We start from the raw sequence: 12,436 nt of genomic DNA, 5'->3' as shown, positions 1-12,436 counted from the left end.
CAGATACCCATGTGTGTGCTGTAAGCATTGCAGAATACCTCATCTGCTGCAGTTTTATAAAGTGTTGTCGCTGCATTGCTGCTTCTTCAAATCCCAGTCTACACTGAGAGTTGTGTCTGCAGCAAACTTGAGAATGAAAGACTCAAATCAGCATTGTCACCTCAACTGTACAGTGGCATTTATAAGTACTTTGATAGTTGCAAGAGAGCCTTGTATAGCCGCACTGACCATCCATTACTTCTTGTCCTAACCATCAACCTTTTTTGATATTCACACCATGTTGTCTGTTTGTAGTTTTTTTTTTTCTTACTCCTTTCTTTTTGCATGACAGCGACTGAGTGTTGGGGTGTTTGTTGGACGCTTGTGTAGTATCGTTTTCATTCTTATTCAGCTCTAGTGATTGACTTTTGCAATTCTGCATATGTAGTGGCACATCAATTCTGTATTTTGCATTATTGTGTTTTCGGGGAATGCACCCTACAAGCATGCATGGCTTCTAAAGCATTCCTCCCCATTTCCAGCATTTTCACATACTTGTGAGATGATTTTTTAATCTTTCTTTTTAATTGCATCATTATGAATTTCTTTTATTGTACATTCTAATAATACTTCTTATCTGCAGAGTTTCATGTTTGTATGATCTTGTTGGAGATGGAAAAATGAATGTATGCATGAATGAATGAATGAATGGATGGATGAATGAGTGGAGTGAGTGAGTTAACAAATGAGTAAATGAATGAATTAATGAATGAATGAGTGAATGAATGAATGAATGAATGAATGAATAATTGAATGAATGATTGATTGAATGAATGAATGATTGAAGGAATGAATGAATGAATGAATGAATGAATGGATGAATGAATGGAGTGAGTGAGTTAACGAATGAGTAAGTGAATGAATGATTGAATGAATGAATGAATGAATGAGTGAATGAATGAATGAATAAATGAATGAGAGAATGAACGAATGAGGGAATGAGAGAATGAATGAATGAATGATTTTGTTGGAGATGGAAACATGAATGTATGCATTAATGAATGGAGTGAGTGAGTGAGTGAATAAATGAATGAATGAATAAATAAAATGAATACATGAAGGGAAGAAGGAAGAAAGGAGTGAACAAATGAACGAACAAACAAACAAACAAATCTACTTAGCGAGTTTTCATCTCATCAGAGTTTTCTCCTTGTGTTGATTGCCAGGATATGGTTTGAGATCAGCAGCATTCAAATGATGCAGACCCTGGAAGGACTGGTGTCACATCTCAGTGAAAACAAATGCCTGGAACTGGCTGAGATACACACTGCAATGCTGGTATCAGCTGATGGAGAAATGATCACCAGTATATGTGGTGAGTGTTGCTTTTGTGTTCATTGTGCATAATAGCACCATTGATGAGTTAAAAAAAAACAACCAAGCAAGTGAACAAAAACAAAACAAAATAAAAACATCAACAAACAAAACAATGATGAAAGTAACAAAAAACTGGAGCAGGATAATTGTGATATTGATAATCACTAAGGTCAAAGGATTTTTTTTGTATTCTACTTCCAAAGACTAGCTGATGTAGTTATTCATAGCCTCAGCATACTGTCACAAACTGTTTAAGAAGGCAAAGTGGAAAAACAAAAATATTTGATTTTTTTTCATTATTTCTGTTTGCTGATTGCTTATGTGGGGAGTACTCTTCGAAAAATTCTCATTACGATATTAGTGTGTTGAAATCTGCAGACTGGCATTTGATAAAGACAGATTATATAGATTGATTGATTCTACAGCAATCATAGCAATGAATATGAAATTAGATGTAAAATATTACTAGTGAATCAAGATAATACGCATGAAAACACTATGTTGAAGAAGAATGTTCTTAAGTTCTCGCCCGAGCCAAAGGCTCAAATGAGCTATTTCAATTATCTGTTGCCCGCCGTGTGTTCTGAATCATCTGTAAAATTTAATATTTTTTACTTCCTCTGGAAAAACTCAATGGCAAATCTTCATCAAACTGGGCAGGTAGCATCCCTAGGGTCACTGAAATGCTCTGAGTAAATACATTAGCAAGTAAACTTTCAAGTTTGTTTATGCCAAATCCAGGTTGGACCTCATAGGGTCAAGGCCAAACTGGGGACCAGTTTTCACATTTTTATCTTCTTTCTGAAAATGCAAGGTCCAATTTTGGTTCAAACTTGCCTCTTATATCACCAGTATGATAGAATATACAAATGGACACCATGACTCTCTGGGGGCCTCTTTCCCTAAATTCCCCCACGTTTCCCCATGTCATTCTTAGATGGTACTGTGATGCCGAATATTTTACGAGGTTCTTATCTTCGTGAATGGCGTGAGGCATGTGCTGTTTGCGAAATTAAAAGCTCACAAAATTATTAAGTATCCTCCCGACATGTGTGACCTGCACGCTTATATTTCTCTCTTCAGTACTCTACTCCACAAACATGAATTCAACCACTTGCAAAATTGTCAGGAAGTCCTGATTTGTGAAGTATTAGACTCGCTAATTATATGGCATGCAGAGTAGTCTTCAAGAATGCATGCAGGATGAACTTGCCATACTAAGGTGAGCTGGAGACCTACTGGGTCTCTTATTTCTGTTGGGTTTTCTGGGTGGGTTTTTTTTGTGTGTGTGTGCTTATCATACAGAGGTAGACATATACATGTAATTACATCACCCTTATGCTGTCCTCTTAGTTTTCACTGTAATATTTCTTGTCCCACTTTTTCACAGTGGAGGAGCTTTTCTTTGCAACAGATGGTTTGCCAGCTTCATATTTTCCTTGAACAATGAATTACAATGTGTAGTGTGTTATTGGCTGGCATGTCCTATGTCTGTGCAATCCTGTACCAGGCCCCATCTAGGGTTAAGGCCACACCCATTGTCTACATTGCCCCCCCCCCCCCCCCCCCCCGCCAGATTGAGGCTATCATATGAATTTGCTCTGACCAGTCAAACTGCTAGGTGTTGAATTTCCAAAACAGAAACTCAATCAATCAAACACAAACAAGCAAACGTGTTAAACCTCGCTAAAGTCAACAGTTTGTGTAAGTTGTGGCACTTAGTTTTCTGTGATAATGATGACATTCTTTATAAAATATGGAAGTTGACATTTCCGCAATGACAAGCCACGTACATATGTTGACATGATTTCTTCAAATATTGTGTGTTAATTGCCTTCCATATGTTTACAGGTGTTTTTGTGTCAGCACAATTGTGAAGGACAAAACGCAAAGGTCATAGCTGATGTAGTTCAGTTCTCCGTGCCATTGCGTGACACCCATAAAAAAATGTCGCAAGTGCCGGAATACTGGAAGCATGTCGTCTGTGTGTTATGTTGGTGTGTGCATGTGTGTCTCATGTTTCGTAATATATGTGGTCAGCCATTTCTGACTGTCCTAAAGCCTATCAAACTGGGATGTGGGAGGAAATCAATTCAATTCAATTCAATTCAATAAAGGTTTTATTCAGTCATGTATCGCAGCCAGTGGCTGAATTGCACATGTTTACAAAGATAAAAGATACAATCATGATTATTAATTCATATAAACAACAAGAAAATTGAATCTCTTACAAAATACACTTAACTAAAACTGAAAATATTAACTTAAACTTAAACATTGAAAAACTTAAAATATACAAAAAATTATTACTAAAATAATTATCACTATTGATGATAAACAATAGAAAAATAATATAAACATAATTCAATCATCAAATTACAAATTACTAATTACATTTCTATCTATATACTCCCTAGATCAACAATTTAAAACTTAAGAAAAACCACTTATATAGCTGATGGCATAATTGCACATATTTCTATGATAAACATTACTGTAATCACTATTGAAAAAGGCAATATCTAGTGTATATAATACGCTCAAAGCAATCAAAAGTAAACTGAATTAATGACGAAAACATAAAAATATAATTATAAAAGATATAATTAAATTATAAGAAGAATAATCCATATAATATACTCTATGTTTGATCACAAAAATAATATATTGCACTAGGAACAAAATCAATATTGAAACTTGAATTATGTATTTGAGAGTGTGTGCTTGTTTGCGCATGTGTATGGAAAGGGGTAAGTGTGTGTGAGTGTGTGTGGGGGTATGTGTGTGAGCGTGTGTGTGTGAGTGTGTGTGTACGTGTGTGTGTGTTTGTGCGTGTGTGTGGGGGGTGGGTGGATGTGCGTGTGTGCATACCCACAATCTGACAGGTTCCTTTTCTGCTTTTGTCTCTTGACAGTAATAATAGTGAACTTAAGATCTTCAATGCAATTTAGGCAAAAAATGGTGTTCTGCACAGGTGCGAGACAGCTGTTTCCAATGTCCAACCCAAGGGGTCGCTGTAGCATTCACGTTGCAGATCTAAAGATCACTCATAATGATCTGTGATCATCTATCATCTATGATTGTGATTATGAATGGGGAGAGGTAATGTCTTGTTGTTTCTCTAGTTTTCATGTGGAAACAGAAACACATCAGTTTAAAGGGACTGTACAGTACTGGTTGAGGTGGGGATTCATGTTTTTAACATTCTTAAGTGAGATAGTAAGAAACCTTTTATGAAATATGAAAGAGCATGTAATCTAAGAAGGATTCAACGTTTATTTGATGAAAATTGGTTTTCAAATGGCTGAGATATCCAAAAAAGTGATAATAATAAAAGGCGACAGGCCACAACTTTTTTAGGATCTCTTTGTTTCACCTTGTTTTTGGATATCTCAGCCATTTCAAAACCGATTTTCATCAAATAAACTTTTGATACCCCTTAGAATTGCATGCTCTTTGACATCTCATAGAGTGGTTTCTGAATATCTCGCAAAATGTTAAAAGCTAAATCCTCACCTCGACCATAACTGTACACACCCTTTAACAATTGTTGTGAACAAGGTATTAGAAAAGAATCCTTAACATAGCTGATCATATACATGTCCCGGCTGGTCAATCTTATTTATGTTGAGAATCATGGCTCATCATGCCTTTTCTGTTTATTCCAAAGGTCTCCACTACAGACTAAAGAGAAAGAAGTAAAAGGATCATTAAAATTTCCAACATTATCAATCCATGTCATATGCATCATCTTACAACTGTACATGTGTTCACCAACAATTAAAAGTGACTGAAAACACCGTCACTCCTGTGTATGCGTGTGTAACATTTGTAAAGTCAACATCCTGTTGACTTTGTTACACATGGGTTGACATTGGCATCAGTTGACAGATTTTCTCCTGAATGTTGACTTAAGCAGGTTTTATGATAAAATTGTTTGAAGTCAGCTGGTACTAAGGTTCTAGGACAATTACCTCCAGGACAATTACCCCACACCCTTCCCCCTAATGACCCTAACCCAAGTCCTAACCCAAATTCTAACCCCAAACCTCACCCTAACCTTTACTCTAACCCTATCTCTTACTGGTATGTAAAAGGGAGGGGGGGGGGGGGGAGGTACTTTTTTAATTGCCAAAGGGGGTGGGGGTGGGATAATTGTCCTGATACTGGTATCAAATTCAGGACTTTATTTGTTTGTAGTGTGACAGTGCTACTGGACTCACATATTCCTCTCTGTATCCCCCAGGTGCAGTGGGTAACATGGCGGTCCTCTTGAGGTGCGTCTCCCGTCTTTCCTCCCAGGCCAAGGCTGACCTTCTTCTCGGTGCCTTGAGGCAGTTCCAGCTGTGGAGAGAGAAGTCCAACCCCATCTTTATCTTCAGCGAGTGAGTGATGGTCACGATTTAGAGCTATCCCAACTTTTCTCTCGGCCGTAAGGTCAAAGGTCAATTGAAATTTGGTTCAAGAAACACAATCAACTCTTTAATATGGGTTGTGCCATTAAATTTTGCGTCGTGTCAATTTCTTGCCAATCATGTGAACCTGACGTCTCACATTGTCAAGATGTAATGTAGACCCACAGGAAGAATTATGCAATACAGCGGAGGCATACCAGGCAACATTTCTATTTTAAGAATTATAGGACTCTGTGGTTATGATTTTATCAGTGAAATTATTCCCGCACTAAAATGTTTTTTAAAAATATGCAATCTGGAGGTTATGTTGTAAACTCAGAAGTCCCCCTCCCCATGCGTAATGCCAAGACCAATTTTGTATCGGCTTTTACTGTATGTCCCTAATGTGTATGTACAGTAAAACCAGAAACACTCACAGCTGAGACTTGCAGGAATTGGAGCTGATGGCCTTTTTCATGGTGTGAAAATTGACATGAAAATTTCTGGTTTTACAGTATTAACTCTTTATGTGCCATGTTGGAAACCCCTCGTGTGCCACATTATTCTGAGACACGAAGGTAGTCATGCTTTGAGAGAGAATTCTGTTTTTCCAATTGTATAACTTTTTGAGCAAAGTTCGAGAAGAATGCCAACATTTGCTTTGATATAAGTTGTATGACAAACCTATTTTCAATTTGTCTTTTGAATGACCAGTTGCTACATTACTGAAAAGGCATAACTTTTGCACATAAAACCGTTACAGAAACTTAGAATGAACACACAAATCTAGTTGGGAACACCGCTTGATAGTCAATCACCAAATAGAATGCAAGCCGTATGTGAGAGGAACAAAAGGGCGAGGAACGCTTTCATCGTACTGCGGGATAAGGCGATTTATCGATCGGTTTCGGCGGCTTTGTGTGTTTGAGCAGAATATGCGAAGTTGGCACGCCGTCGACTGAGTCGGACGTGCGAACGTGGCACATAAAGAGTTGGGTACTTCGTTCCTCTTCTGGTAGTGTCTGGTTTGAATGTCTGTATTCCATTTAAATTTCTTGTATATCATCATGCTCTTCTCTCTTTTCTGTGAAAAAATCAAAAGTGCATCATATACCCCTTGCCTGGGTCTCTCCATAACTTCTCGAATATATTGTATGGTTGAATTTTATAGGGAAGAGTTGGTAGGGGCACCCTCAGAATTGCTCTGTGCCAACATCAAGATGGTGCAGTTGCTGACACACCTTGTTGAGGAGATCCCTGAGAGACTGGAATCACACAACTGGGATTTCATCCTGTGCTCGCTCATGTCTTGGATCCAGGTTAGTGTCACACCAGTCTGTTGTCAATGCCTGGAGAAGGGTTTCGTTTCATTTCGTTTCATTTATTCATTCCAATAAAGTCCGTGGTTACAAAACACACAAAACAGTAATCAATCGAAATTGACATAATACAGACAAACAAAGTTCAAGTTTACATATTTGCCAAAATTCAAACAATTCATGGAAATGAAAAAGAGAACTAGAGAAAAGCCTTGCGGCCTTGTATGAAATAAGTTCCCTCAGGTATGTATGAGTACTAGAATATGGAGGCACACTGAGTGTTTTACAGTTTCGACACAAGAACAGAACAAAAACAACAAAAACATATAGATGTAACAGTCATATGAAAATGTGCAGGAAAAAAAAAATGGTTCAGTATCTGTCAAGAAAGTACTTTTTGAGAGATTTTTTAAACATCTTTAGATATTTTTGACAGCGTATATCATTTGACAAAGAATTCCAAACAATGGGTAAATTAAACCGGACAGATTTTTTAGCAAAAGTTGTATTAACCTTAAACATATGAAATAAATTACTGTTACGAGTATCATAATGATGGATGCTGTTATTTACGAAAAACATTTCAGAAATACAAAGAGGTAACATATTCTGAAAATGCAGAAATCCAATTATTGCTGTATAATATAAAAACAAGGGTAAATGCACTTTGGCCACTACTTCTAGCAATATTAGGATGACAGACAATAAAGTATCTTACATCCTTGTAAAATATGGGGCCGCCATGTTTGAGTGCTAAAATGCAAACCAAATCGTACCTTCTGTACTGTATCAAACTGGGAATGTTCAAGTGCTTGGTAGAGAAAGTGTACGTCATGAGTTTTTTCTGGACTCGAGTCAGAGGGGGTCACATGTTTTGTAGCAACAGGATCATACATACACCTGTCGTGCTTATGCTACATACAGGTGACTAGTAGAGCAAAGAGAATCAACTCTTTGAAGTATGAAGTAGTGTGTGTTACATTCACTCTTTACAACACCAGTCTAGCAAAAAATTATTGCGGGCCAGATCCAAGGATTTACCAACACAGTTCTTCTTTGTATTCTTGCGGTAGCTTGCTTCCTTCAACACATGAGCACATTGCCTAATACTGGCATACTCTGTACACTGCACTATGAAACTCTACACAGGCCTGGTGTGAAAGTCTGTTGGGGACTGATGTGCATTAATATTAACCTGTCCCATACGGGAACCTGGTGGCCTGTGTATTAAGTCTATGGGGATTTTAGAATTCAGTATGGAACAGGTTAATGAACAGAAATCCACAGGTAGTAGTAACAATCTTTCTTTCATTTCATACACATGTATTTCATTTATTTCCACTTTTAAAATTCATCAAATACATCATAAAATTTACAATGGCTGCAGTGTGGAACCAGTGGAAGCCAGAAGGCTTGTTTTAAAAGACCTGTCTATACATCAAAATGACCCAATTACATGAATACATGAATCTAAGCATATAAAAACATTCTGTGTAGGTATGATAATAATAATAATGGTCATTTTAAATAGAGAAAGCATGATTAATAATTATCTCCTTCCACAAATTCTCTCACACTTTATAATAGGCGTGCTCTGAGAGCACTGGGCTTGTGTCCTCATCTGTACCAGTGGCGACTCTATACGCCGTGACCTGTGACCTTTTGTCGTCGGTGGCCAAGCTCCTCGGCGGGTCACATGGTGCTGCCACTCTGCCTGCCAGCCTCCTGACTGAGTGGACGGAGTTCTTCAGCGATGGGGCATATAGTGTCTTCCTGCCTTCCTTCATGCAACTCATTGGTTAGTCTTTTCTTCTCTCTTTCATATGCATCATTGTCAATATTGATTTAAATATATATCATTATACAACACATGTATAGATCCTTGCCATCTGATTGGATAAATGCGGGTCACATGACATTTAGAAGAATCGGCTATCCCATGCACACTCTCAATGGCAGTGCAGCAGTTGAGTATTGAACTGTAAATCAAGCGAGCCAGCAGTGCTATAGATCCTAGGATGCACTAAACTTCCCTTATGTGTCGTAAAGCATTGATGCATATATGCACACACCCTTCTGTGCTGCTAGCAAGACCTAGAGGCAGATCTACAAAGGCCTACTAACCTACCAACTGTTGTTCCTCCTCCTAGATAGGCTTAACGTTAGATCTATTTTGGCGTAGACCAGGTCTATATCATGTGTTGTGTAAAAACAGATATGTGAATTGTAAACAATATGAGTGTATGTGTATGCCTGCATGTATGTGTATATGTGTGTGTATGTGTATGTGTATGTGTGTGTGTGTGTATGTGTATGTGTATGTGTAGTGTATGTGTATGTGTGCGTGTATGTGTATGTGTGTGTGTATGTGTATGTGTTTGTGTCAATCACTGCTGTCATATGCTGTGCAAATCCTTTTCCCATCCTTCTTCAACTTGACCATCATTGCCCTATAAACCTTGTGACTTTTCAGAAATCTGATTTTGAGTTGGTCAAGCCCTCTCATATTTGCACATTCAAAATGACAATGGACACCATATCACATTGTATGCATTGATTTCTGTGTGTTAATACTCCCATTCTTTCATAGACCAATGAAAATCGGCAACTATCCAGTTCTGAACTGGACAATCTTTTGACTTCAGCTATTATGAAGGCTGAAGCATGTCTTGTGCAAGATTCCGAATTACACTCCTGAAACTTGCTACGACATATTTTTCTGAGTATTGTGAGCATGGAATTCTGAACAATAAGTTTTCCAATCTATTGTCAGTTAACAACACATAACTTGGTTCTGCCATAAATAATGTAAGGTTACGTTTGCCTGTTGACTCAATGCAAACAAAGGGCGATTAAGAAGCATCACCAGCTACATATGTCAGTTATATACTCTTTGTAACGTGAGCCCAATTTGAAGGCACCACAGACTATAGGGCTTTTTATACTTGCAAATTTTTGCTTAGTCCCGTACCAACGGTGGGGCTAAGGGGGGGCCTTAGCCCCACCATTGGTACCGGACTTTCCTTAGCTAACTTTCCGTTTACATTTGTTTTTGCGAAAGTGGGCTAGCCCCACCGATAATCCCGTACTATCTGGCCCTGCAAAATAGCAGAGTTAGCACCGCAATTGCGGTGCTAACCCTGCAATTGTGGTGCCAAGCAAGCGAGTGTAAACAGAACGAAAAAATAATCTGGGGCTAAGCGACGGAGACGAAGTCCGACCCCCCACTGACCAATCAGAAACGAGGTATTCAAGTGCTGCCGGTGCGTGCGTGTACTTGTACAGTGCACAGCGTAATCATGATTATTTATGTGGTTTGGAAAGTACGGGGCTAAGAAATATGAGTGTAAAAAGGTCAGTTTTCTCCTTAGCCCAGGACAAGAGCTTAGTTTAATAGTACGGGATTTATTGGCGAGTGTAAAAAGCTGAAAAAATTGGTACGGGACTAACGATAGTCCTGGGTCAGAGAAAGTACGGGGTTAAGAAACACAAGTGTAAAAAGGGCTTATGTAAGTAGAGGAAAGTGATGGTGCAAACCCACAAGTTTGATTAAAAGCCTGTTTATATGGGTTGGGAGTTAATGTACTGGGTTGATGACCTCAGAGTGCATTATTCTAAACTCCTTGACAAAAATTGCACAGGCAACAGCAAAAGCATGCGATGGTACTTTAACCCGTTGAGGACAGACTGATTTTGCTACAACATGGATTTCCCATAGACATCTGCCCACGTATACTTGGGACTCGTCCTCAACAGGTTAAATAGTGAATGTCACATGATGAGCAGTTGACCAATTGGACAGCACAAATCATTCTTTGTGTTGTATGTTTGGAGATGTACATGTAGCATGCTGCACATTTCCCAACATTGCTCACATTTAGAAATAACCAAACATAGTGTCAAGCACACCCCAAGCTTTTATGGCGCCGGGAAACCCGAGTGTTGCTTGCAGCATTGTCCCAGACTCGTACAGACCTCATATCAGTAAAACTGTTTCTTCAGTGAGTGTGTGAAAGATATGTGGGTGTGTAGACATCTGCTCAACAACATTTGTAATGAAACCAAGAGATTATTATAAAGCAGAGGGGTGAAGATATGAGGTATGAGTTTTCTTCAATTTGTCTGCCCTCTGCACAAATGAAAATTGTGTCACTGCTAGCAACCAGGGATATCCTGGTGGTAGTGTCACTGCCCGGAAAGCAGCACATGACAGGTTGATTCCCGCTGGTTTCTTTTTTCCGACATGTTTGTGAACCCGTTGAGGACAGACTGATTTTGCTATACAACACACATTTCCCATAGATACCTGCCTGCGTATACTCGGGACTCGTCCTCAATGGGTTAAAATGTAGATCAGCAGTTGCGATCTTACAATTTTTTTTTATACAGAGGGCAGACAAACTGAAGAAAACTTTTGTACCATCAGGGGAGCAGCTCTCAGCTTGTTTTGGAAACCACCCTAGTTCAGACTTATATGCCAGAACCCTCTTTTCTTTTTCAGGGGAAAACACCCATAGAGACTGAAAAACTATTAATGATAATGTGATAAGAATGATGATGACAATGACAGCAGTGAAAAGTGGAACAAAACCAACAAAAATGATGAGAGTATTAATGGGGCATTCCAGATGATTTTTATGATTTCACATCATGGAGTATATAGATCAACAGCTCCATGTATGGATTTGTGGAATTTATTGTGGTCCTTTAGCAGAGAAATCGATATTCTGAAAACCCCCCAAAACAAATTACACTGAACAGGGACGATGACATGCATGTAGGAGCCTCACATATTTCAGAAATGTGGCAATGTAATACCATTACAATACCACATGCTTAAGGAAGTTCATCTGTGTAGAATTTATGCATGCTTTCTTCTTTTGTTCTGCTTCCTTGCGCCCCAACTCATGCATTCTTATAGTGAGGCTGCCATGTCATCATCCTTGTTCATTGTGATTTGTTACAAATTCTGAAAACGTTCTTATTCCTCATCCTGATCACTATAAATTCTGAAACTCTGTACCCAGTATAACCAATTTATGGTTGTTCACATGTAAAAGTCTAAAAATCATGATCCGGAGGTCTCCTTTTGCAATATCATTAGTAGTAATGGTAACAACTACAAAAGGAAATCCCACAGTTTATCTCTTTTGTGAAATTTTGTTATACTGGTGTCTGTGTTACCCCTGCTGCAGACACAACACATTTGGCATCGATCATCCAAGCCATGTCACATAGCCGAGACTTTACAGCTTTCACATTTTTGTTTTAAGAGTTACAGGAAAGCAAACTAGGTGATTGATATTGTTGATACTAATGCAGAGTTATGCACGAGGGAGTGTTTTTCCAAAGTGATGACAATTTGTC

The 12,436-nt window shown here is 38.5% G+C and overlaps 1 protein-coding gene across 1 annotated transcript in view; it reads left to right on the top strand.

Moving 5' to 3' along the window:
• Positions 1–12,436, top strand: part of LOC139724447 (E3 ubiquitin-protein ligase listerin-like) — a 59,994-nt gene that overhangs the window by 29,725 nt on the left and 17,833 nt on the right. Inside the window, exons 21-24 of the mRNA XM_071635591.1 lie at positions 1,206–1,351; positions 5,603–5,741; positions 6,922–7,069; positions 8,657–8,867. Of these exons, the coding sequence (XP_071491692.1) occupies positions 1,206–1,351; positions 5,603–5,741; positions 6,922–7,069; positions 8,657–8,867 (644 nt within the window). The remainder of the gene's footprint in view (positions 1–1,205; positions 1,352–5,602; positions 5,742–6,921; positions 7,070–8,656; positions 8,868–12,436) is intronic.

Source organism: Diadema antillarum, unplaced genomic scaffold, assembly GCF_040938485.1.
Source record: "Diadema antillarum isolate AM-2024a unplaced genomic scaffold, OU_Dant_1.0 scf00000015, whole genome shotgun sequence".
Lineage (NCBI taxonomy): Eukaryota > Metazoa > Echinodermata > Echinoidea > Diadematoida > Diadematidae > Diadema > Diadema antillarum.
This window is presented reverse-complemented; position numbering and strand designations above follow the sequence as displayed.